The sequence below is a fragment of the Physeter macrocephalus genome, chromosome 1 (genome assembly GCF_002837175.3).
Source record: "Physeter macrocephalus isolate SW-GA chromosome 1, ASM283717v5, whole genome shotgun sequence".
In the NCBI taxonomy this organism is placed as follows: domain Eukaryota; kingdom Metazoa; phylum Chordata; class Mammalia; order Artiodactyla; family Physeteridae; genus Physeter; species Physeter macrocephalus.
In genome coordinates this window covers 85,973,257-86,000,893 of record NC_041214.2, presented here as the reverse complement: position 1 = coordinate 86,000,893, position 27,637 = coordinate 85,973,257, and the positions used below count along the sequence as shown (strand labels likewise).

Sequence of the window (27,637 nt, the reverse complement as noted above, 5' to 3'; positions counted from 1 at the left end):
TGCCAATTTAATAGGCAAATAATGTTTTATCACATAATTTCATACTTTACCTCATCTTGTTTTCTAATAGGATCATGTGCTCTTTAATTGTTACTGTTTTCCCCCTCCCTGGTTCTACAGCATTATAAGAGCCCTACATTCTAGTTTCAGACGATTGTGAATTTGGCAGTAATCTTTATAAAGGGAATAATATACCTGCCTTTCCCTCCCATTATCATATGTTTTATGTTTATTGCCATGTCTTATTTTTCCATTGAGACATATGAAATAGAAGTTCTATTATAGGCAACTCCTACTTTCTCTTATTAGTATTTCCATTGGTACTAAAAAAAAAACTATATAAAATTTCTTACCTTTAATCATTCTTGATCAGTGATTGCCTTGCTAAGGCTTGTGAAAACTGTCAGCCTCTTTTCTTACCAATGTTGGAACGTCACCTAGTGGTGAAAGAGTGCAAGAGAAGGCTATATACACAGGCGATACTTGTGTAGCTCAGAAACTTTCATGGTTGGAATAAATCATGAGTTATTGGGTTGGCCAAAAAGTTCGTACGGGTTTTCTGTAAAATGTTACAGAAAACCCGAACAAACTTTTTGGCCAACCCAATATTACAACCGTCTCATTTTAGTGGAGAAGTTGAAACCAGGATGGGTGAAGGAACTTGCAAAATAGTTCATGTTGAATTAAGTAACATTTTAGAACAAGTTGAAGCTGATTCTTGAGTTGTGTACTCTTTTCATTTGTTTTTGTTTTGTTTTTTTGTATTTTGGGATAAAGTTGTATATCTCCTACTGTTCCTAATATAGTAGTGAACATGTCATATATGCTCACTTAATGCTTATAGATGAATTAGTTTGATAAAATAATTTAGAATTTGCTGTTGCTTATGCTGTATCACTGGCTAGTACTTTTCCTCAGTGGAGCCAAAATATGGAGGAGACAAAAATAAAAATAGCTAACTGTAGCTTTCTTGAAATATGCTTGTTAAAGGAGCCTTCAAAATGGCTACTTTACCTTGTCTGGGGTAAAATAACAATAAGAGTGCATCCAGGCAAAGAGAGTGGAATGGTCTGATAGAGACCATCTGGAGGTTCCTACAAGTTCAGGCCCACAGTTGGCCATGTGTGGTAGAATTAGAATTCTGTATATATGCTCAGTCTTCTTTCTTTCCTTTCTTTCTTTAACTATTTTAAAATATTATTGCACATAGATGGTGAAAGCATTCAAAGAGCACAAAAGTCTCCCTCATTCCCATCCTGACACACTGTTACCCCTGATAGTTACATCACCAGTTTACAGATATTTTCATCCTTTGGTTGTCTTAGGGGTGGGTGCCAGTTTTCTTTTGAGGCCTTTTTGGTTCTGCCAGTTTTGAATATTCACTCTTGAGGACTGGTCTTATCACAGTGAGCCTTTCTACTGCTTTCAGTTGTCTGCTGTAGCATTTTTCATAATAGATGGTAAGATTTTGAAATCAATCTAGCAATTATAATGCTTTCATAGCTCTCAGTCCTTGAGTATGGAGTTTTAGAAAGTTGCATACATGAGGAAGGTTTAAGTATAAAAGTTTTAAGCTCAAAGTAACTTGAATAAATGAAAAAAAATCTCATTCATATTAAGTAGACAAACTTAATTAATTATGCAAACTTAATTATGCTGTATATAAATTATATTTTTACTCATTTCCTTTTTTTAATAATGAGAATAAAGCATAGATACCATTTGTCAGTCCAAAGGTACCTTCTCCCAGTTTTTACTGATTAAATACTGTACAATTGACTGTAATACTCAAAGCCATTATTTTGTCTAATGATAGTCTTACCACATGGGGTTTCTCTAAATAAATGGGTTGATTTCTTTCTTTAAATAGCGTATATAACAAAAGTGATAAAAATGTATGCACATATGTTATAGTACAGGTTAGGTTATGACTCTTAATGTTCTTGAATTGACCCTAAGACAGAAAATTGCATTATCTTTCCTAATTATAACTTATTTTGTTACAGCTATCACATTGTTTTATAACTTACAAAAAAAAATAATTATACAAAGACTGCATTTTACAAATGTAAATACAGTTTTAGTTTGGTGTATATTGGATACAATGGTCTTCCTTAAGCCTAAACACAGAAACAAAAGCATGTATTATAAGAGAAAGTTCAAGATGGGAAGTGATAAAATGGGTATTGAGTAGAGCTTTGTTAAGATTTAGCTGGTATCCTCGTAAAATTTCCATGTATTCATTAAATTATATTATGTCATTCTCATTGTTAGGAGCTGACTTGAAGTGTTAAGTTTTGCCCTCATAAAGTTGTCACAGTTTGGTTACTGTTGTTGGGAGATTGAGAGTTTGTCATTCTTTTTACACAAATATTTGTATAAATACTAAAATTAAGGTTGGACAGTGAGTAGAGTTAGGATTTTATATTAATAGGGCATATTTCAGTTGTAAAGGTAGAACTGCTTTTGAATTGCAGAAGGTCATCTTAATTGCTGTGGATGCTACAGATTTGACAGTGAAATAATATTGATTGAAATATTGATGAAATTATCCAGAATGCTGGCTTTGCTGTTTATACTTCAGAATCTTTAAAACACACTTTGCTTTTTGGTTCTGAAAGGTGTGTTTATCAAATCTTTATTTAACATGTATAGGTATGTTTAATTCTCAGGAAAAAACCTAGAACTACAAAATAAAGTGGGATGATTCATTTTGTTTTTCAGCAATACAAGGTGGCCCAGAAGTTTTAGTGCAGTTTTAATTTTTTAAACTTTAGAAGTACATGTTCCAAACTTATAAAAAATATCATTTGAGAATTTTTAATACTTATTTAGTTTTGCAAATATTGAATAGTACATTTTTAATTTTATTTTTTTAACTTCAGTTTCCCTGAAGTTGGCAAATACCAACAGAAGTAAAAAATTAAATTAAAAATATTTATTCAGAATTTACTTTGCTTGAGGTTTTACTTGAGTGGCAGATCATTCCCTAATTCACCTCATAAAATTACCTACTTTGGAAATCTAAGCACATACATTGAGTATCCTCAAAGAAAACCCTCCATGTATACTATAATATTGTTACAGCTAATGCGAAACTCAGGTTTGAAGCAAAGATGTCTTAGGTGTGGGGATTTTATGCTTGTTAAGGCCAGCTCATCTTGTTTTAGGAAATGAGATCTGACTCTTAGATTTAAGACTATACCTTAAATGGTTCTTAATTACATAATGTGAAAAAATGAGTTAACTTTCACAAAAATTAGCATTAGATTTTGTGTGATTTATTCCTGATAGCTTCACTTTGTCCTGTGCTGCTGTTTTTACTCACACAAAAAAATCAGGTTCATTGTAAATGCAAGGAAGGGTTTGGTTAAGCACAATAGCCTATAAGCTGCTTGCTATTTAGATAACATCAAGGCTCAGTCATGCACCGTGGAATTGGGACTTCAGTATGCTAGCTAGATAGGATTTATTCAAGTAATAGCTCTGCAGTGGCAGTCAGATGGCAGAAGGTATATCTTCTGAAAACCCATTTAAAATTGGAGCATTAAAAAATCCTAAATTTTAATGTCTTAGTCATTTTGAAAACAGTTCGAAAAGAACCCAAACAAGTATGTGGCAGAAAATTGTCATTTGAATGGATTTTTATGCTTAGTTTCATTTTATTTTTGTTATTAAGAGCTGGCTTTTGAAAGCTCTGCTAATATCAACAGTTGGAAGGAATGATGATACAGTGCTATTGGTAAGAAAAATTTCTTTGTTTTTTATGATCTAGAAATTGACTTGATTATAAAGCACATGCCCTCAAGCAAACCACCGGAAGTTACACTTCTGTAAGTTAAATGGATTTTAGAAGTTTGATATTAATGTTTTAAATATTGAATTGGGTAAATGGTAGAATAGTATTTAATATATATTTTCATCTTGATAAGTAATATATTTTGAAATATGTTATATAGATTTTTATCTTCATGATGTCATAAAAATGTTAAGGGCTTTCTATATATGTACATGTTTTTAAAATTTATACATTTATGGTATGTATATGTTTTAAATGTAAGCTGTTGCAGTTGTCTCACTGGGTTTTACTAAAAGTTTATGTGAAGGGTGAATTCTTAGTAATTTCCTATGAAGTATAATATGTTTATAGAGAATAATAATTGGTGACTTTTAGAGCAACTTTTAATTTGAATTACTTAAAGTATTTTTAATATTTCATCTTTGGTAAAATTTGGTAAGACTTAAGAACTTTGCCTTAAAAAGTAAGTTAAATTTCAGAGAAATAACACTTATAAAAAGAGTAATGAGATAATACGGTCAAGAATTGTATTTAGAAAAGTATGAACATAGATTGTTGTAGGCAGTGCACCATGTGTAATGGCTCATTTAAAAATAATTTGAGTATTTTTTTTGCTGTGGTCAGTTTTTACCTGTAGAAGATGAGATGAAAATATAGTTATCTTGGACTAACTTGAACTCTGTCAAGAGATATTGGGGAAAAGATTTTAAATAGTTATGAGCATATGGAATTAAGGAAAACATTGAATTTTAATGGTAGTTCTTTTTCTAAAATTATAAAAAGCATGCTTATTTATCTGCAAATATATTCTACATTGAAAACTTAGATTTCCCAGAAGTGGGGAAGTACATCTATATTTCTAGGCAATGGATGAAAGACACGAGTGAAGAAGAGTTAGATTCAAAACCCAGGGGTAAGAGTTTATGGATAATACCTGAACATAATAGGTTGAGTCAGTAGATTTGGGACTCAGAGTCCTGAAGATTCATATCCCTTGGTGCCAGGAATGACTATCCTCTGAAATTTTTCTTTTATTTTCACTTCAGATGGGTGAATTTTTTTTTTAATTCAAGTATAGTTGATTTACAGTGTTGGGTTAATTTCTGCTGTATAACAAAGTGATTCAATTATACATATATATATATATACATATATATACATTCTTTTTCATATTTTTTCCATTTTGGTTTATCACAGGATATTGAATATAATTCCCTGTGCTATACAGTAGGACCTTGTTTATCCATTCTATATATGATGGTTTGCATCTGCTAATCCCAAACTCCCAATCCATCCCTCCCGCACACCCCCGTCCCCTTGGCAACCACAAGTCCATTCACTATGTCTCTAAATCTGTTTCATAGATAAGTTCATTTGTGCCATATTTTAGCAAATGGATGGCTTTTATTTATTTTAGAAAACTTTTCCATTATGGACAATTTATACATATTAAAGAGTAGAAAGATGAGTATAATGAACTCTCATGGACCATCACTCAGCTTTTTTTTTCTTTTTTTAATTTTAATTTTAATTTTTTTCGTCACTCAGCTTTTAAGTCAGCTTTAGCAGTTGTCAACTCACAGCCATCCCCTGACTGATAAAGATATATTTTTTTTAAGTTTTAAGTTTTTTTAATTGGGAAGTAAGTTCAAACCTGCAGAAAAGTTGGTTTGTTTGTGTAAAGTTGTTTGTTGGTTCCTTGATTATCCTTCTGATATCTGCATAATCTATAGCGATGTCTCCTGTTCTATGCCTGATATTGATAATTTGTGCCCCCCCCCTTTGAGTTTAACTAGAAATGATCAATTTTATTAATGTCAAAGAACCAGATTTTGGTTTCATTGATTTTTTTTCATCATTTTTCTGTTTTTTAAAATTTCATTTATTTCTTCTCTGAATTTTAGTCTTTCCCTTAAGTGCCTACACTGGGTATAACTTGCTGTTCTTTTTCTACTTTCTTAAGAGCATTATAAGAGTGTACTTTCATTTCTCCATGTTCTTTGTGCTGTTGCTGTGTATAGTTACCCACTTAGTTACCATTTCTGGTGCTCATCAATCCTTTGTGGAGATCCTTATTACCATCGGTTATCTTTTTTCCCCCATCTGAGGAATTCCCTTAACAATTTTTTTTTTTTAATAGTGTAGGTTCACTGCTGGTGAATTTTTCCCAGCTTTTGTATCTGAAAAAGACTTTTATTTCACCTTTGATTTGGGAAGATATTTTTGCTGGGTATAGAATTCTCAGAATAGTTTCTTTTTCTCAGTACTTCAGAGATGTTGCCCTGCTGTCTTTTTGCCTGCATTGTTTTCAGCAAGAAATTTAATGTCATTTTAATTTATTTTCCTTTGTATGTGATATGTCTTTTTTCTCTGGCTCCTTTCAAAATATATATATATGTATACACACACACATATATATACATATACACACACATATATATGTATACATGTGTATATATATATATATATACATGTGTCTGTGTGTGTGTGTGTGTGTGTGTATATATATATATATATATAAAACCCATTTTTCATCATGGGTTTTGATGATGGTATGCCTTGGTTTAATTTCTTATGTTCTTTGGTTAGTGTTAGTTGGACTTCTTGGATCCGTGGGTTTATAGTTTTTCATCCAATCTGGAAATTTTGGGGCCATTATAGAATTACATATTTTTTGTTCCCTTCTGCCTTACATGTATATCAGGGTGCTTGAGATTGTCACACAGCTTACTGATGCTGTTATGTTAGCTTTTTTTTCCCTCTAGTCTTTTTTCTCTCCGTTTTTCATTTTGGATATTTCTATTACTATGTCTTCAAGTTCATTGATTTTTTTGTGTGTAATATCGAATCTGCTGTTAATCCCATCTAGTGTGTTTTTCATGTCAGACATTGTACTTTTTATTTTATGTTCGATTTGGTTCTTTTTTATATTTTTCATGTCTCTGCTTCACATGATCAATCTTTCCTCTTGCTTTTTGAACATATGAACTATAGTTGCTTTTTGAACATGTGAACTATAGTGGGGACAGTGTCAGGGCAGAGTTCCTTTGCAGTTATTTTAATGTCCTTGTCTACCAGTTCTATTATCTCTGTCAGTTCTAGGTCCTCTTCTGTCCATTGATTTTTCTCATTGTGGGTCATATTTTCTTGCTTCTTTGCAAGCCTGTTAAGTTTTAATTGGCTATCAGACATTCTAACTGGATATTTTGTATTCCTATAAATCTCCTTGGGCTGTGTTCTGTGAAGCAGTTAAGTTACTTGGAAACAATTTTATTCTTTCAAGTCTTAAAAGTTTTGTTAGGCAGGATCAGAGTAGCTTTTAGTTTCAGGTTAATTTGAACCCACTACTGAAGCAAAACCCTCTGAGTACTCCTCCTGATTTCATGCAGCTAATGAGGTTTTCCCACTGATTGGTGGGAACAGGTACTCTTCCCAGCCCTGTGTGAGCCCTGATGCATTTTTCCCCTTAAACCTTTTGGGTGGATTTTCCCCTGGTCTTGGTAGTTTCCTCACACACAAGTGCTGATCAGTATTCAGCTGAAGACTTGAGAAGGGACCACTTTGCAGATTTTCAGTGTTCCTTCTCTGTACATATCTCTTCTCTGGTAATCTGCCCTGCAAACCCAGTCACTTTGGTGCTTGCCCAGACTCCCAGCTTCATCTCTTCAACTCAGGAAGATTGCTGGGCTCCCCCTGGGTTTCCTGTCCTACATTTTTTTTTTTTTTTGCATCCTGTAAATTATTCAGTTTGTAAACTGGGACAGTTGTAGAGCTCACCCATTTTTGTATCAGTTTCTTTCATTGACGTCCAGTTCCTTGAAGACTGTATAGTTTTATACATTTTATTCATTTTGTTGTTTTAGTTAGGAGGGCTAGTCTTGGTTGGAAGCAGAAGACTCTCTATTTAAGAATTTGAAGAGGTTCCTCCCCTCGAGAAACATATTTTAGATGGTGATGGGAAATGGGGATCAGAATTATATGTTTTGGTTGTTAAAAAGGACGGTAAATCCTGAGTGATGATCCTGAGACACAGTCCAGAACTTAAGGAAGAACCACGGATTAAAGGTTAAGAACCCCAGGCTGGATTCTTTAGTGGGGACAGTGTCAGGGCAGAGTTCCTTTGCCTTATTACCCTTTGAAGGTAGGCATGTGCACATTTGAAACCTTGCAGGATTGGACTAAACCTTACAGGTTCAGGCAACAACAGCTGATCTTTTCTACAGGGAAAGAGGTTGGACTTGCTAATTCTCCCCAAAGTCTATAGCAGCAGGTGTATAGCCCTTGAGAATAACTGCTGCCTCAAGTTGTATTGGTTTGATGGAACAGTCTTACAATGGTGGGATGACTCTAGTACTATACTTTTCAGGGCTGTAACAGTACCCTAGACTGAGAAGAAATTGTTACTAAATTGCCTAAAAGGTTTTGTATGATAATGTGTCTTGTTTTCCTCTGAGAAACAAGATACGTCTGAGGCTTTTTTTCCAAGATGGCACTGAGTCCAATATATTGTGTGTGTGTGTTTGTTTGTAATCAAACTCTTGCATTTTATTTCTGTGGAAAGCCCTGACTCTACCTAGCCCTAACCCCGTCTTCAGGGCTACCAGAAAGTAGAGAAACTTTGAGTGCCCATTCAGGAGGCATCAATATTTTTTATTGGTCATTTTGTTGATGACATAAATCAGGAGATTTCAGTAGTCTTATGGGGGAGGGATTAACTTGAAATACTGCAGTTGCTTTTACTTTGCTATTAATTCATATCATGTAAACATTACATGTGGCTATTGCTGTCTTAGCACAAATTCTTTATCAGGTCATTCATTCAGCAAGTATTTTTTGAGTGCCTACCATGTGTCAGGCTTGTGCTATACACCCTATAGATGAGTGGAGGTACGGCATCTGGAATGAGGGAGGTAATATTCCCACTGTGTTCTGCAGAGATCAGCCTAGTCTAAAGCAGTGGCTCTCAAACTCTTTGGGCTCAGGGCTCAGACCCTTCTACATTCTTGAAAACTATTGTGAACCCTAAGGAGCTTTTGTTTATGTGTGTTATACCTGTTATCGCCACATTAGTTTTTATAGATCTTTAAGAATATTAATTTAATAGAACAGTAATAGATACTACATGTTAAGTAACATATTTTCCAAAAATATATGTATTTTCCAGAAGCAAAAAAAAAAAACAAAAACGAGAAAACTGGCATTGTTTTACGTTTTGCAACTCTCTTTAATGTGTGGCTGAATGTCTAATATTTGAATTTAATCTGTTTTTTTTTTTTTTTTTTGTGGTACGCGGGCCTCCCTCTGTTGTGGCCTCTCCTGTTGCGGAGCACAGGCTCCGGGCGCGCAGGCTCAGCGGCCATGGCTCACGGGCCCAGCCGCTCCGCGGCATGTGCAATCCTCCCAGACCGGGGCGCAAACCCGGTTCCCCTGCATCGGCAGGCGGACGCGCAACCACAGCGCCACCAGGGAAGCCCTAATCTGTTTTTTAATACAGGAAAAATATTTTTGTCAGTGGGCTCAATGAATTTTTTCCTACACAAGCATTATGGGTAGTCAGGAACAATAAGATTGCTCAGTGGACTTGGCATCAGAGTGAGATAGTCAGTTGAGTGGTCTCCAATAGAGGTACACCTGCCTTAGAGATTAACCCAGCAATTGCCATACATGTGATAGGTGCTCAGTAGATGAGTCTGGGGAATGAAAAAGGAAGAGTCTGTAGTAATAGTTTCTCTCAGAATTTAAATGGCTTTGTAGCAAGGCTAGTGCCAGTATAAATTAATTAATGAAATATGCCAAGTTTTGTGATAGTAGTAAGCCAGGCAGTTTCAAGAACTGGCACACCATTGAAAATGTCATGAGAATCAGCACTTTAGTGACTACTTAAATATCAGTTAAACTTGTATCAAAACAAGAAATCTGGTAGTATGAAGTTACTATCAGATATAGTCTATCAAGGTACAAGATAATGTTCTAATATTTGTTCCTCTTTCCCTCAGCTATCTTCAATTGTTCTGAAGCACAAGACCTTTCCAACCATAGTAGATATGGACAAAGAAGAAAGAAAGACTATCAACCAGGGTCAAGAAGATGAAATGGTAACCAGCTTTTATAATATACTTATAAAGTGTGGAGAAGTTATATTTCTAGGGAAGTAGAAAAGTATATTTTAAAAAACCTGCTAAACTAAAATACAATAAAACAACAGCTAAATCAGTGTGCTCTCGTCTTTCTGACTGTGTTTTTGAATTGGGATTATGTAACACCTCTGGTTCCAGTATAGTTCCTGTTTCACTTGTGAACTGTTAAAACTTAGAGGAAAGAGATATGTTTTTTCATTTGATAACTTAAGAAGTTACATTAGCTAATGCTTAAATATATCCCAAATGCAAAATTTCTAATTTTCCATTTATAAAAAATGTTTAAAGTCAGCTTAATAAAACTCAAGTCTGTTGGTAGTATGTGGGGGGAAAGATAGGGTTGTCACTTTGAAATTTACCTCTCATGTCACTTGATGTGTAATCACTATGTCCATGCAGGAGATTTATGGCTATAATTTGTGTCGCTGGAAGCTTGCCATAGTTTCTCTCGGAGTGGTGTGTACTGGCGGCTTTCTTCTCCTGCTCCTCTATTGGATGCCCGAGTGGCGGGTAAAGGCAACCTGTATTAGAGCTGCAGTTAAAGACTGTGAAGTGGTGCTGCTGAGGACTACTGTAAGTCCACGTGTTTACTTGTAGCTGATTATTTGAGGAGTAAAATAATGTCTTTGTGTGTATTCAAAATAAAATACGAAGAGAGGGCTTCCCTGGTGGCGCAGTGGTTTAGAGTCCGCCTGCCGATGCAGGGGACACGGGTTTGTGCCCCAGTCCGGGAAGATCCCACATGCTGCGGAGCGGCTGGGCCTGTGAGCCATGGCCACCGAGCCTGCGCGTCCGGAGCCTGTGCTCCGCAACGGGAGAGGCCACAACAGTGAGAGGCCCGCGTACCGCAAAAAAAAAAAAAAAAATACGAAGAGAACGTGACTGCTAGGATACAATGAGGAATACTAATCCTAGTATTTCTAAAGCATCTGTGTTTGAAGTGACTATTATCCCAGTGATTAGACTTTAAAGGAACCTTAAAAATGATCACATCTACCCTTTTTTATAGTTCTTGATGCACTGAGAGATTGGATCAGTGGTTGGTCTATCAAGGTCACTTGACAGGACTGTATCCCAGATCTCTTCTACTGTGCGATGCTGTTGCACCCTAGGATTTGTTTTAAAATCCTAATTGGAAGCATTTTAGAAGAGGCTTTAGTATCTAGTCTCAGTATATAGTTGGATAAATTAAGAAATTATGATCTTCTATGAGATCCTCTCAGAGAAGTATGACATATAAAATGGTGAGCAGTTGAAAGCACTCCATGTTTGAATTTATGCATCTTAGTATTTCTAAATGGTTTAACATTTAGTGAGTAGAAAGTGAGACTTTCTCAATTAGAGATAAGTAAATAATATATCGTGTAAAGAATGGAAACCAAATATATATGGTTATGTAATATGCATAATTGACTCTTTATCCTTATTCCTTTCTCTTCTAAGGATGAATTCAGAATGTGGTTTTGTGCAAAAATTCGCTTTCTTTCTCTGGAAACTCCCCCATTTTCAAGCCCAAAATCTATGGCTAATAAGGTTTCAAATGGCCATGCAGTTCACTTAACTGAAAATCTGGCTGAAGAGAATAGGCTTGAGATGAATAAATATTCACAGCCTCAATCACAACAGGTATTATGATCTTAGTCTCAAACTTCCTTTAAGAACCAGAATTGTTACATTTTATACTATTACAGATAGTCTGTAATTTTGTACTTGCAGTTTTTTCTGTTTGAGATAAAATTCTATGCATATAAAATGCCTATTTATCATTGTATATAACACAGTTTAGTTATTTACTAGAAGAAATAGATTACATGTCACATGTGATTGCTTTAATTTTAATAGTTGTTACACTATATCCTAAATTTGTGTTAGTAAACTTAATTGTTAACAAGTGATAATAATGCTTTTTGATGTAACCTTTATGTATGTTCTACAGATTCGTTATTTCACCCACCATAGTGTAAAATACTTCTGGAATGATACCCTTCACAATTTTGTTTTCTTAAAGTACGTACTTTTCTTTTGTTTGGATTATGAGTATCTTGATAATGTTTTAGCTAGAAAAGAATTCATTTTAGTGTTACATAAAATTGAAGAGGTTTTTTGTTACATAACTTTCATTCACTTGTTCATTAATAACTCCTTGGTGTTATTTGAATACTTAATAACCATTTTAGAATAAATCCTATCTGCAACTTGTACCTTGGCAAAATTTACATTAAAGTTAGAAGCAGTATGCTCCCAAAATCCAGTCTGAGTCCTTTTCTTTTTGAGGATTCATCTCAAAGTGAATTTTGAGTATACCTTTTAGTCTGTCAGTTCTTTTTCTTTTTGAGTGTTCGCCTCAAAGTGAATTTCTAGTGTACCTTTTAGCCTGTCAGAGTATCTGAAGTCTCACCTCTCAATTTCCTGACAGTTCCATCCACTTGTACTTGAGGGATGGAGTGATAGACAAACATAAATTTCACTTTAATATGTGGATAAAGATGGGACATCATCAAACAAGTTAAGCCTTGGGTAGGACAGATTGGAATAATCCTTTAAAATTTATTTTTTGTGGAGGCTTCAAATGATATAAGTACTAAATTAACTAGGATTCTATTTTTATTGCTGTTAAAGTGATTATTATAAACACTCGTTAAGTATCGTTGCTTGAGAGTGGCAAAGGAATTCTTAATATTAACAATAAAAAAAGAATCACCTTGTGAACATTTAAAATGTTCATGCCTGGATTTTGTTCCTCAGACACTAAAGAATTGGTATATTCTCGAATGGAGCAGGGCAATTCCACATGCCTACTTCTGAAGACCATTCCTAGTTAAGAACCATTGCTTTCTTTATAGAACACTGCCTATAAACTGTCATTTCTTTTTTTTTTTTAATTTTGACTTGGAGCTGATCCCTGCTACCTTTGGAGAAGTAGTCAACCTCAGTGGGAAAAAAGAGTCAAACATATTTGCTGTGTAGCCTTTGCCAACCATACCAACTTGTAGAATTTAAACTTATCCCAGTGATAGCAGCTGATCATGGAGCTTGGTTTTTCTATCCGAAAAAAGTAGAAAAGGATTGGAGTTAAATGATGTGTTAGATTCTCTTTAGAGTTTTTCTGAATAGCATCTCAGTTAAAATAAGCATAATTAAGACATTTGTGGCAGAAAGTAGATACGCTAGTTGAATCCCAGTTTTAATTGTTACAGATTTTAGACATTGCCTGTGACTCATACAGATTCAGCACTTCTCAGTATGTATTAGATGAGGGAAGGATTTAGATTGATGCTTTTGTAGAAAGAAAAATGAGTAGGACTTCTTAGAGTGAAGCTTAAAAATTGAAGAGGGAAAACTAGATAAAAAGTAAAAACTTTTTCATCTTTAGTTTGGAATTCTTGAGTTAGTCATTTAATTTTATTAATTATTAGCTCTTACAACTTTGGCACAGACTTAAAGGATAATAATATTGTTACATAAACTTGAGTATTGAGAGCCATCTTATTATGTAATACATTAGATAATTTAGAAGTTGCCACATTTGAGACTTAGACCTTTCATTATTGTTTTATCTTAGGAATTGGAGATTTAAAAATTCTCATCCATATCTCAGTTTTTGTTAGGGGTTTCTATTTGTAAGGAAGTCACACTTTAAAACCAGGAATATAGAAAAATGAGGCATTGAGAAATTTGGATATTTTAAACTTTGTTTAAAGTAAAAACTTTGGATTTATTTAGGGGACTGGATGAAGGTGTTTCTTGTACGTCAATTTATGAAAAGCATAGTGCAGGACTGACAAAGGGGATGCATGCCTACAGGTAATTTTTATCCAACTAAAGTTAGATCTATTATCAAAATTCCTAAATAAAGTAGTATATATAGTCTGCCCTTTTACCATATAGTTGTAATATTAACAGGTATTTAAGTATTATAGTAGTTGACAACTTATTGATATTTTATTTGGGTGACATTGTCTCTCAGTTTAAGAATGGTAAAAATGTTGAAGCAGATTTTGAAGTGAATATCCCTGATAATATACTGTATTTCATCAGTTCTGAGGTGCACACTTCCCTGCATTTTAACATCTCTGTAAGGAGGGTGTGTCATACAGTGGGTGGATTGTCATCCTTTACTTGACAGCATTTTTATCTTTCTTGATAGTACATAAAATCATGGAATGTCTTGCAATTCAAATCTTAGATTTACTGAAATGTTGGGAATTGTAAGCATGAGCTCAAATTTACCACAATGAAAATTTGTAAATTGGGAGACATAATCCTTTTTATAGTGTTATTCTTTGCTAAAGTATAAAAGTATACCAGTGTATTACATATCGTAGAGATAAGTGCCTTTTTCAAATTACATTAGAAATTTTCTTATACTCCTATAGCATGTTCTTTCAGAGGGTTGGAATATAAATTCATTCATTCAGGCTTCTACTTCATAAAAGGCAAGAATTAATGTATCATATAGGAAGTACTATTATAAGGAATTTAAGTGGAAGGTTTTAAGCAACTTAAGCATTAAAAAAAGCCAAATGTATAATGTTTTGAAATAAACATTTTTAGTACAGTATTCTTATTAGAAAAATAGTACAGGACCCCTCAAATTTACTTACGTAGTCCCTTGCAAAAATTAATTGCAATTCAAAATTGTTGAGATGTATTGTGTTCATGGATGGAAAAGAAAGTATTTTGCTGATATGGTTATTATAGACTAGTGGGAAAGGTACTTGTCACACAAAAAGATAAAGTGATAACAGTATAGTTATCCAGTATGGACTACATTGATTTAAATACTGTAGATAGAGAATTTAAATTGTAGAAGACAACTGTTTAGAAACATGAACGTTTAAGTTCTGGATTTAAGGAGCAGTCGGTGGTTTGAGCCTTATCTAATGCAATGCCTTCCCTAAATTGTACTATTATGATATAATATAATGTAATATTATTATTATGTATTTTCCTGTTATAGAAAATTGCTTTATGGAGTAAATGAAATTGCTGTGAAAGTGCCTTCAGTTTTTAAGCTTCTAATTAAGGAGGTAAGACAATTGTACTTGTCTCAACATTTGTGATCAATAGGTTTGTCAATTGAAAAGAGCCAGGATTTAAGTAATAAGATATCCTTGGTTTTTTGTTTCCTAACTTCTCTTTGCTTATTTTTTTACTTGGAAGGGCAGAAAGATATTCCTATGATAGATCAGTAATTTGGGAGCATTATTACTTTTTTATTTTGTCTAATTTTTTTCTTTTCTTGTCGGTAGATTTTTTTTTTTTTTTTTTACTCTCAGGAAGTTGCACATCTAAACCTTGCCCTATTTTACAGATGTATACACCTGTCTTTTCTTTTTTCCCGCTAATTTTTTTGGCCGTGCTGCTTGGCATGTGGGATCTTAGTTCCCTGACCAGGGATCGAACCCATGCCCTCTGCAGTGGAAGCGTGGAGTCTTAACCACTGGACGACCAGGGAAGTCCCTCCTCCTAATTTTAAAAACAATTAATCATGTTTTCTTCATGTGGTACATTCTTCGGAACTAGGCATTGTGCCAGAAGTTTGGAATTAAAAACATGACGTGATGAGTAACAATGAGGAGCTTGCACTTTAGCCCAGGAGGAGTACATGTCAGTAGTTACTGTGGTGACCCTTCAGTTGTAAGAGCCGTAGAAGCGGTGGGAATGAGGGATTGCAGGCATGTAAAGGAAGGAGTAAGTGATTTTGCCGAGGAGAGTTAGGCTCTCCAGTCTTCTTTCTGGTTTTGGGCTAAAGTATAGAATTAGCTGTATTGGGTGAATACGTTTAGTAGAAGGTACAGATTGTTTTCCGTCAGTTCCTGAGAGTGGCCATATAATGCTGCTTTAGAGCATAGCAAAGTGTAATGATTAGGAATTAGAAACACTGGTTTATAATGTGACTTCATCAGTAACGAGCTTTGGTCATTAGAAGACCTTTCTCCCTGCTGTTCCTTTATTGGTAAAATTGTAGGAAGTCCTTTAATGATCTCATTTAATTTTTTTTAAGGGAACTTTTATTTATTTATTTATTTGTTTAATTTATTTATTTATGGCTGCTTTGGGTCTTCGTTGCTGTGCGGGCTTTCTTTAGTTGCAGTGAGCGGGGGCTACTCTTCATTGCGGTATGTGGGTTTATCATTGCTATGGATTCTCTTGTTGCGGAGCATGGGCTCTAGGCACGTGGGCTTCAGTAGTTGTGGCTCATGGGCTCTAGAGTGCAGGCTGAGTAGTTGTGGTGCACGGGCTTAGTTGCTCTGCGGCATGTGGGGTCTTCCCCGACCAGGGCTCGAACCCGTGTCCCCCTGCATTGGCAGGAGGATTCTTAGCCACTGGGCCACCAGGGAAGCCCATCTCATTTGATTTTGAAGTAAAATGGGACTATATATGTGAAAGTGCTTTAAAAAGTACAGAAGATTCAATTTTAAAACATTGGGAGGTTATTAATGAAATTGGTAAAATACTATAAAATTTGGGTAAACAAAGTCCATTGCCAGGACTCCTTATCTTTTTTTTTTATTCAGGTTTTAATACTTAATTATTTCCTTAGAGAAAGCAAAACAGTGTAACTTATTTCATATTTGTCTTCTCTTTGGACTCCAGTGAACCTTTGACTTACAAGTAAATTAGTGCTTCGAGTTCATAAGTAAACGTTTGTTCCAGTTGGTTAAAAGTTTCTGTATCCTTTAGCAGTACAGTAATTATTGAAAGTAAATGTATTTTATTGCTAAAGCAGAATGAAGAACAGCTAAATTCACACACGTTAGCTGTTTCTAGCTGAATCTGTATTTGGGTTTGGTATGAATCTAAATGGATGCAAATAAATTAAGCTTATTTAGTCAAACTCTAGTAGTTTGATGGTAAAAAAAAAAAAAAAAAAAAGTAACATCTTGCCCTGCTCTTTGGGTAGTTACTTGTTACCCTAGGATACTACAGAGCTTATCCTGTAAGTATCCTGTTGGTTATTTCTTAAATCTGTATGGTTATAAATATCTCATTCAATTTGACTTAAAAATCTTGTTTTTTAGGTTCTCAACCCATTTTACATTTTCCAGCTGTTCAGTGTTATACTGTGGAGCACAGATGAATACTATTACTATGCTCTAGCCATTGTGATTATGTCTGTAGTATCAATTATAAGCTCCCTATATGCCATTAGAAAGGTAAGTCCAGTTTATTATGGGTTTCACAACTGTGTTTGTATTTTGTAATAACATGTAAGGTGTGTAGAATGCTACTTGGTGTAAAGTAAGTACTCCATACAGTTATTCTTTTAGTTATGTGAATATGTACTCCCTTTCCCTCTTTTTTGAGGTGGGGGAAGGCAGCTGCTTTTTAAGAGTCAAAGTATCGCTTGACTGCTTTGAGGCTGTAGGATCTATAGTTGCTTATCTAAGACTAGAATACTGGAGGGCTGATTCTGCTATTTTCAGGGCTGTCTCATGAAAGTGCTTCTTATTTTGTCTAATGTTTTGAGCTAAAATATTGAATGATCTTTGAATCTTTTGGTCTTGACCTTTTCAAAGGCAGAGTAATATGAATTTATTATTTTAGCTTACCTTATTTTATATTACCCTTGCTTTCTAATAGCTTGAAGAATTAGTTTATATTAATGAGTTAAAATTTTTTTCCCTGGTTCAGCAATATATTATGTTGCATGACATGGTGGCAGCTCACAGTACTGTGAGAGTTTCAGTTTGCAGAGTAAATGAAGGTAAGTACTTCAGTTTACTCTTGGAAAAGTACATTTAAAAAGATTTCCACTAAGCAGTAATGTGTGAAGCAAGCCCAATATATTATACATATACACTTATTTCCATAAGAAATAAAAATGTGTTTGGATTTGTACCCATGTTTCTGTATCACATTCTTTCATTTATGTGAAATTGTATTTTTCTTTTTCTATAATGTGACAGATACTATACTAGGCTCTTGGGATACAGTGGATGGACATAGTCCTTGCCATCATTGAACTTCAGTCTAGTTGGAAAGACAGATGATAAGCAGAAACAGTAAAGTGTGATAAATGCTATGATAGGGAGAAGTCATGGTTAGATATTAGAGCTCATTTACTGTAGTTGTCAGGGATGCCTTCTTTGAAAAAGTATTCTTAAGTGATTGAATTAGACAGATAAAAAGTAGGTGAGAAAGTGGTAAGGTGTGGGTGAGAGAGGGATAGAGGAGGGTTCTAAGTGCCCAGGGGCCTGGGTATTAGAGAGGGTTTGGTCATTGTAATAAGTGAAAGAAATTCACTGTGGCAGATGCAGCAACTGGATAGTGGACAGCCTTTTAAGGCTTGTTAAGGGATTTGGACTCTCCCAAAAGGCAGTGGAAAGCCATCGAAGGGTTTTAAGTAGGAGAGTGATATGATCATATTTGCCTATTTGAAAGAATCATTCTGGCTGCCATGTTCGAACTTATTTAGAGGGGATTAATATTGAAGGCATGAAATGAATCAGGGTGAGGGTTGTGGAGATGGAGAGTGGTGAGATGGGTTTGGAAGATACTTAAATGTGGGCATTGAAGAAGATTTGATGATTCATTGGATGCAAGGTGATAAAGTGGTGTCAGGCTGGGGGCATGGATGTTGGTGTCATTTAATTAAATAGGGAACACAGGAGGAGAAGCAGGATTGTAGGGAAGAATAATGTTTTGGACACGTGAGTTTGGTGAGATATTGAAGAGGTAAAGGAGATAAAGGGGAGGCAGCACAGCATCATGGGCCTTGGAGACAGTAGCCGCTTTGATTGATCAGGAAAACCAAATCAGTCTGCATTCTCTTGGCTCAGTATATTACATCCAGGTGTAAACCCAAGTTGGCCTGGCAGGTTGCTTTCTTCCTTGCGCTTCCTGGTCACTTGCTAGAGTACTAGCTGATAGTTTCTGCCTCCCCTGGCTGCAGTCTTAGATGTGTAGCTTATTGGTGCTCCTCCTCTTCCCACTCTGCCGCTGCCAAAGATCCTGGGGATGCTAGGACAGATGCGCTGCTCAGTGTTTAGCTTCCTTATCCCCTTTGTATAGTCCAACAGGCCATTGATATTTAGTTTCTCAGTGCACCTAAGAGGGTTAGAATTTCAAGTGGCATTAAGGCATTGAGTCACGTTTTTAAAATAAGGGATCTTATTAAGAAATGAAGATTATTATACTTACTACATGCAAAATAGCATTAGAATTCTTTAAAAGTTGTTTCCTTATAGCTTAGTAAACTACTTCTACCTTTTTTTAGAAAGGGAAGAGTATTTGTCCTGCAGGCTAACATCACAAACAGTAGTTTTCTCCTCACCCATCTTTGCTTAGAAACTAGTGTAAGTCTCTTCTAAGCATAGTTTAATAAAATCTAGGGGTAGGGGAAGAGAGAGAGAATGCCCAAATATAAGGCCACCTTTTACTTGGGAAGATCATTAAAGAAATGTTTAACTAACTTGAATATAATACATAAATTTCTAAGGAAATAATGAACTAGGTATGACAAAGTTTAATTTATTTTATAAATTGATTTAAAATAATATCTAAGATATTTTGGGACTATTTTAGGAATATTGAGAAAACAATAAGACATTATGAATTATAAATAGTAGCAACAAGAAAAAGAATGCTGTTAAAAAAGAAAGTGCTAAAATTTCAATGCTTTTATCTGTTTCCAAGGGATTACAGAAATCTGAGTTTATTTACCTGTTGCAGGGGGTCTCCTGTGCGGATTCATCATCTGTTTACTCATAGGGCTGATAGCTAAGATTGAGTATCCACTGTTGTAATGAGTGTTGAAGCCCACCTACCTGTTAGCTTAGAGGGGACTTGGCATCAACTCTGTGCAGTTGGCGTCCTATCCAGGGACAAACTAGCTGACACATTTAGACACCATGCTTTGTTAGCTTAAGGAATAATAATCTTATTTGTCAAAACTCTTCATCTATTGGGATTTTTCTGTTTAACTCCATTATATTTTTAATGTCTTATTGAGATCAGGTGACCTTTGGATAGATCTTTTGTTTGCTGTATTCTTATTCTAAGTTAAAGAATATCCTTTTCAGACTTTTCTTTCTTTAAATTCAGAAATCGAAGAGATCTTTTCTACAGATCTTGTGCCAGGAGATGTCATGGTCATTCCATTAAATGGGACAGTCATGCCTTGTGATGCAGTACTTATTAATGGTACTTGTATTGTAAATGAAAGCATGTTAACAGGTAAACTAAATTAAATGAGTAAAACCCAGATGAGTTGTTTATAATGATATTAGGATTAAGTAGTTGTTGATTAAGCTATGTCACAATTAACTGTGCTGTTTGTATCCTTTACTCATGAATGTCATGAATGTGATAGATATTTGTGAAAAGATTTTCTTTTTTTTATCTTGAGGGAACCAAATTCTGCATTATACTCAGCTGTGATGCTAAAGCACAATGCTGTTGTTCACGATATCTCTTGTCCTGCTTCTGTCCATTCTTTTGACATGAGGAAATGCTTTATAGTAAGGGAAGAGGAAAGAAATCCTTTGCCCACAGCATATTTACTTCTCACTTTGATGTGCAAAAAGTGGGACTAGAAGAGTTGATATTTTTATTAAATTGGGGAGAAATAGACTTTAAAATAACTTCCCTTTGGAAATTCACAATCTGGAGGTAGAGCTTTATATCTTTATTTTTTTTAATTTAATTTAATTTAAAAAATTTTTTTTCTTTGAACATTTTTTTAACATCTTTATTGGAGTATAATTGCTTTACATTGTTGTGTTAGTTGCTGCATAACAAAGTGAATCAGCTATGCGTATATATCTTTTTATCATGACTGTTTTTTAATTGTCATAGTCAACCTGGCAAGAAAGTGATTCCTATATAATACATTTTTGAACGGCTAAGAGTCTTAAAACACACTCATACGCATAAATATCCCCACACACCTGTCGCCTTTGACATAAGAAGTGTGACTGCTACAGAGCACTACATTTTAATGTTAAAAGAATTTGGCTCTTTCTTGCTGTTAGAGAATTACCATACTCCTCTGCCTTGCTCGGATGCTTGTTCTCTTCTTACTCGTGTGTGTGGGGGTGGGGGGAGTGGGGTGGGATTAGGAGTGGATCTTCACGTGTTGTGTGGGCTTGGGGTTGCAGAGTGCTTCCCAGGTTAGTTCTCAGGGATACCAGAACAGGTCCTGAGGTGACAGTAGCAACCTCGTCTTCTTATTTGAAACTTGGCACAGTTATTTGCAACTGATTACCTTTGAGTCTCAGATCACTTTCAGGAATTATTGTGGAAGACAAAATTTGATATTGCTGGGTAAGGAATTTATAGACCAAAAGCTAATTGATTAAGCTATGTTATTCACATGTGAGAACTGTTAATAACTGTTGTCAACAGTATGATAACATTTAGGATATTTAACAACTCAAGATTTGTGTGTTTGATACTGATTTCTATGCTTTAACTTACCGATTTTTTTTTTTTTAAAGGAGAAAGTGTTCCAGTGACAAAGACTAATTTGCCAAATCCTTCAGTGGACATAAAAGGAATGGAAGATGAATTATATAGTCCAGAAACACATAGACGACACACTTTGTTTTGTGGGACAACTGTTATTCAAACTCGTTTCTACACTGGAGAACTTGTCAAAGCCATAGTAGTTAGAACAGGTAGAAAATATTTAATCTTGTCTTGCATGGTTTAGCATATTTGAAGTCTATCGAATGCATAAAAAGAGATTCTGTTTTGAGAGATAATTCTCATTTTCTTGTAAAAATACTATATAATCATTTTCTTCTTTAATTTTTTTGAAAGGATTTAGTACTTCCAAAGGACAGCTTGTCCGCTCCATATTGTATCCCAAACCAACTGATTTTAAACTCTACAGAGATGCCTACTTATTTCTACTGTGTCTTGTGGCAGTGGCTGGCATTGGGTTTATCTACACTATTATCAATAGCATTTTAAATGAGGTATGTACATGGGACCCTTAATAGAGTTTGATTCTTAGTTTGATTCACATGTGGCTCTTGAAGATTTGAAATGTAGCTGGTGAGACTGAAAAATTAAAATTTTAATTTAATTTAATTTAACTTAAAAAAAAGCCATATGAGACTTGTAGCTATTATGTTAGAAGGTACAGATCTAGAACATCACCATCAAAGCAGAAAGTTTTGATCAGCTCTGGTTTAGATGATCTTTTATTTGCTCTCTAGTTACTTTAAAAAAGGGAGGAGTGATCTCATACTCACCAAAAGCTCTATTTTTTCTTTTTTTAACCTCTGGTATATACAGCATTAAAATTATTTGTGATTACTGAATTGAAGGTATTTCTAAGGCACCTTGTCAGATTTCTTTTTTCTATCCCCTATAGAGACTAGCATAGTAGTAAGAGTCAATATCTGATAATATTTGTTGACTTTGAAGTATGTAGTGTATGAAGTATATGGGGCTATTAAAGTAAGAATTAGCTTTAAAAATAGCTCTCATTCCAGAGTCCACTGACAATTCATTGAGCTTTCCATTTTGCAGAATCTCTAAAGGGAAAAAAATTATAGTTACTACATGAATATACATACACACTTATTATATATAAGATTAAAAATGGTTTATAGACTTTTCACTAAAGAAATACTACCCTCATTGGGTTAATAAATATTTAATATTGGGGGTCTGACATTTATTTTTATGTTAACTGTAGGTAGAAGTTGGGGAGATAATTATCGAGTCTCTTGATATCATTACAATTACTGTGCCACCTGCACTTCCTGCCGCAATGACTGCTGGCATTGTGTATGCCCAAAGAAGACTGAAAAAAGTGGGTATTTTCTGTATCAGTCCCCAAAGGATAAACATCTGTGGACAACTGAATCTTGTTTGCTTTGACAAGGTTGGTTCAATGTCATAATCATTGTCAAAGGTCACTTTGTAACTTTGTACGTCTAAAGCATTTAGATTAATGGTTTCTGTATTCTTTATCAACTAATTTGCACACGTTTTAAAAGAAATGTTCTCATTTTTCTCTTTTAACTTATTTGGCACATGCATCATTTTTGTATTATTTCTTCTCATTATTTTTTCAATTTTTAATACTTTGGATATTGCTTATTTGCCCAAATCTGCAATTGACTAACCATTCATATCCAGAATTATGCCTTATAGTAGTAGTAGTAAAATTTATCCGCTCTTTCATCTTTTTAACGGAATAGGCTCTATACAGATATAGTTACTGGAATGTTATTGCTGTAAAGTATATACATTTAGTGTTTGCTCTATGATTTCATTGAATGTGTTACAAAATTATGAAAGACACTGATTATATGATTTTATGTGAAAATGACAAATTTTGTACCTGTGTGAAATATACCTTGCCTCTTACAAAGGGTTCTTCTTTCCTCACCTGAAATTAGTTTTCCTAAAAGTTTAGAGAATTAAACCTTGGTCAGAAAACTTTCCATCTGTCTCTTCTGGGTAACTAACATGATAAGAATTTGATTTTTGTGCATCTTCATTATTAAAGAAAAAAATATGAGATGTATTTTATTAAGAGAAAAAAAAAGTCGTATCCCATGACTGTTTTATATGAATCTGTTCAGAAAATTTTATGTAAAATTTTGCTTAATCTTTTTTGGAAATGTTTTTGAAATGTTTAAGCAGACACAAAAGTGGAGAAAAAGATGCAAGTATAATAAACCCTCATCTGCCCATTATCCAACTTAAACAGTTACCAACATTTTGTCAATCTTACTTCACTATCCCCTCATTTTGAAGGTGGCAGCATCAGACATTATGTTATTTCATCCATATACTTCGGTATATAGCTCTAGAAGATACTGTTTTAACAGAACTTACCACAGTACCATTATCACTGCTTACTACACTTAACAAAATTAACAGTTCCTTAGTATTACCTAATATCCAATTCATATTCAGGTTTCCCTGCCTTTCTCAAAAATATCTCAAATTTTTACAAATTTGTGTTTTCAGTCAGAATCAAATTAAGGATTGCATTGGTTATAATTAATCTGTGACCGTTGCTTTTCTTGCCTCTCTTTCCCAGTTGTCTTATTGAGGAAACCAGGTTATTTATATCCTGAATTTGGCTGATTGCACCTCTTGATATCATTTAACTTGTTCCTCTTCCCTTTTTTGGCTCCCTATGCCCTAATCTCCCCCTCTTGTGTTGGCATCCTTTATTGATTGATAGGTTGATTGGTGCATTGTTCCACCATTTAATACTGTAAGCACGTAAGTATACAATTCTACGCATATCTCCCCCTACCCCGCCCCACCCACAAAGAGGGACCATACCATAGGGAGTGTTCTGCACACTTCTCCTCACTTTTTGTCCTGCAAGTTACTCTATTAGTACACACACAGAGATCTTACTTATCCCCCTCCCCCTCTTACAGCTGTATTGCACTCCATTATATAGATACAGCATAGCTTTTCATGGTTTTGTAAATGTGTGCTTTTTTTTTTTTTAAGACTGGAACTCTTACTGAAGATGGTTTAGATCTTTGGGGGATTCAACGAGTGGAAAATACACGGTAATTATTAGCTAGACTTGTTCATTTATTTTAGTTAATTTTAATAAATATTTTAATATATGAAACATTCAAACATACAGAAAGTAATATTATAGCTATGTACCCACTACTAAGATTATACAGTTGACATTTTGCCATATTTGCTTCAGATCTCCTAAAAGATTTAAAACATTACATATATTGCTAAAGTCTTAACCTATCCCTTTTTCTATCCCTACCACCATTTTGAAGTTGTGTTGTTATCTTTGCATGTTTTTATATTTTTACTTCATATATCTCTACCCATAAACAAGATCTGTCTATAAATAAATATACACAGCTGTTATGTACTGTATGTGTTTTGCTGCTTTTTTGCCTTATAACATTGTTTTCAAGATTCATCCATGTTGATATGTATAGATCCAATTTATTAATCTTAACTGTTGTTTAGTATGCCATTATGTGATTAAACCATAATATTTGTTCTTCAGCTAAGGGACAGTTTCATTTTTTCTCCCTTTTTCCTTCCACATTCACAAACAGTGTCACAATTAAAATTCTTAGGTACACAACTTCTGTGAGCATGTGGTTGAGTTTCAGTAAACCAGCTTCTTAAAAGTTTCATTGCTGGGTCATACCGCACATGCATGGCCACAGCTCTAGTAGGTACCGTCTACTTGCTCTCTAAGTGATGGTGCTAACCTACACTCTCTCCCTCAGTGGGTAAGAGACCCTGGTGCTCCATATCCTTGCCAAACTTGCCATTTTCAGAGTTCTAATTTTCCCAAATGGATAGATATGAAATGGTATTTCATTGTGGCTTTGTTCAGTTTCTTTGGAGTTTGAGCGTATTTTCACATTTTTGGAAGGAGGATCATTTAGCATTCTCTGTATTGACAGTTTATATCCTAATTTTTTAAATGGCATTGTTTGTCTTTATCTTATTCACTTGGTAGAAGTCCTTTGTATTTTCTGGGTGATCATCTTTTTCAGTACTATACATTAAAAATATTTCACCAGTCTCTGTTTCATCTTTTTATTTTGTTTTTGCTGTCTTTGATGCTTAAAAGTTTTACTACTATAGTTGTGTTTATGCCACTTTTTATTTTTTCTCTCAAAAGTCTGTGGGATTTTGGTTTATACAGTCTGAGAGACTATTTGGTTCATGTCATGTCAGAGCTGTCACATCTTCTTGGTAAATAGCATGTCACATTGTGACCTTATTTATCCCTAACGATGCATCTTGCCTTAAATTCTGTTTCATCTAATATTTGTATAGTTATACACCAGCTTGCTCTTGCCTGATGTTTGCCTCATATATCTTTTTTTCTATCTCTTTACTTTTCAGTCTTTACGTTCACATTTATTGCCATCATGTTCACATTTATTGTGATTTCAGATATATTTGAAATTATTTCTACCATCCCTCACCCCAATTCCCAAACACATTTTCTCATATTTCTCTCATTTTCTCAGAATTTATACATCCTAATCTTTTACTACTTGTCCTTAAGTTATTAATATTCATATTTAGAGTCTAAAGTCCATGGGTGTCTTTATTAGCTTCTAAACCCCCCAAAACCCATGCACTGTACACTACTTTTACTTTCACCTCCCTTTTTATATGTATTTGTTGCATAACATTTTATGATTATGATTTTGGTTTTATACAGTCTACATGCTAGGATTTACCTACGTTTACGGATATCTTTGCTAACCATTGCTTCTTGTATCCCATTCCTCTGGATTAAATTGCCATCTTCTGTAACTACATTCCTTAGTAGTTCTTTGTTCCGTTCTCTCTCTTGAATGATGGTGTAACTGTATAGATTCCTAGTTTGACAGCTGTGTTCCCTCAGCACCTTGGAGGTGTTATTCCATTTTTCCTAACTTCTTTTGTTATTGCTATTGAGAAGTCTTAGTCTCCTTTAGTAATTTTTTTTTCTACTTTGTTTAAAAAAATACTTCTTTATGCTTGATTTCTGCAATTTTACCATGATCTTTTTCTTTGTGCGGTACTCATTTTGCTTCTTGATTCCAAAGATTCATGCTTTTCCTAAATTCTGGAAAATTTGCAGCCTCTTTCTGTTCCATTATGGCTTTTCCCCCATTCTTTGTTTTCTCTCCATCTGAGAATCCTAACCATACCCTGGACAAGAAATTTCATTTGGTTCTTTCCAAATCTGCCTCTGCCCTTTTCCCCGCCATGGTGGCTTGTTCTTTTTCTAAGTCTGTAATTTTAAAATGCCTTCTTTGCATTCTTTCAGATTCCATTCTATTATCTCAAGTTTATGGAATTCTAATTCTGTCTTTGTTTTGTCTGTTGAGTCGTGAGAATTGTTTCCTGGTTCATTTTTAAATTATGAACTCATCCTTAGCGGGATTTTTCTGTGAGTCTCCTTTGTTGGCTGTGTTGTGGGCGCTCCTCTCTGGAGAGTTTAGACTTTGGCCAAAAGTAGTGTCAGTGGTTCCAGACAAGCTGTAACGTTACTTTCATAACTTGGGGATTTCTAGGCCAGGCAGTAACATATATTCAAGGCCAAATGCCATCCTGAGTAGCGTAATGGTTTAGAGTTTAGGTACTGACACCAGACTTCTTGTGTTTGAATCCTTGCTTTGCCACTTATATGCTGTGACTTGCCAAGTCACTTAACCACTCTGCTTCGGTTTCCTCATCTATAAAATGGGGATAATAAAACACCTTCCTGTGGTATAAGGATGAGAGGAGTCAAATAAATTTAAAGTTCTCAGAACAGTGCCTAATGCATAGTAAATATGTTATATAGATATTAACTATTTTCTTGAACTTTGGGTGGGGGAAAAGAGGTAAGCTTATTCTTAGTTATGCCTTTGTGGATAAATTTTTTCTAGTATACTCTTTTTCCAAGGGTGTAGTTCTTCAAGAGCACTGGATATCTTAGGTGAGAGGGATTCTCTTAGTTCCAACTCCCCACTTTGTATGTGGCCACAACTTTGTCTCCTGTTCCCCGTGTGGTTATTAAAACCCAAGGCCTTAAGGGTACTGAGATGGCTCTCCTCCCTCTTCCTTCTCCCCCAGACAGTCACAGCATCTCTTTAAGGTCACACCCCTCTGGTTTTCCTTTCCCTGTTTCTGGCACTTGAAATTTTCCTTTTCTTTCTTATGAGCCCAGTTTTCTTTTTTTTTTTTTTTTTTTTTTTTTTTGGTGGTATGCGGGCCTCCCTCTGCTGTGGCCTCT

General features: G+C 34.7%; 1 protein-coding gene across 1 annotated transcript in view; it reads left to right on the top strand.

Annotated features, from left to right (window-relative positions):
- ATP13A3 (ATPase 13A3) overlaps positions 1–27,637 on the top strand; it is an 80,038-nt gene that overhangs the window by 12,449 nt on the left and 39,952 nt on the right. The window contains exons 3-15 of the mRNA XM_055084601.1: positions 3,776–3,833; positions 9,796–9,894; positions 10,336–10,509; positions 11,380–11,562; positions 11,873–11,943; positions 14,897–14,966; positions 16,962–17,096; positions 17,575–17,647; positions 19,987–20,118; positions 21,381–21,560; positions 21,706–21,863; positions 22,592–22,780; positions 24,379–24,440. Of these exons, the coding sequence (XP_054940576.1) occupies positions 9,844–9,894; positions 10,336–10,509; positions 11,380–11,562; positions 11,873–11,943; positions 14,897–14,966; positions 16,962–17,096; positions 17,575–17,647; positions 19,987–20,118; positions 21,381–21,560; positions 21,706–21,863; positions 22,592–22,780; positions 24,379–24,440 (1,478 nt within the window). The 5' untranslated portion in view covers positions 3,776–3,833; positions 9,796–9,843. The remainder of the gene's footprint in view (positions 1–3,775; positions 3,834–9,795; positions 9,895–10,335; positions 10,510–11,379; positions 11,563–11,872; positions 11,944–14,896; positions 14,967–16,961; positions 17,097–17,574; positions 17,648–19,986; positions 20,119–21,380; positions 21,561–21,705; positions 21,864–22,591; positions 22,781–24,378; positions 24,441–27,637) is intronic.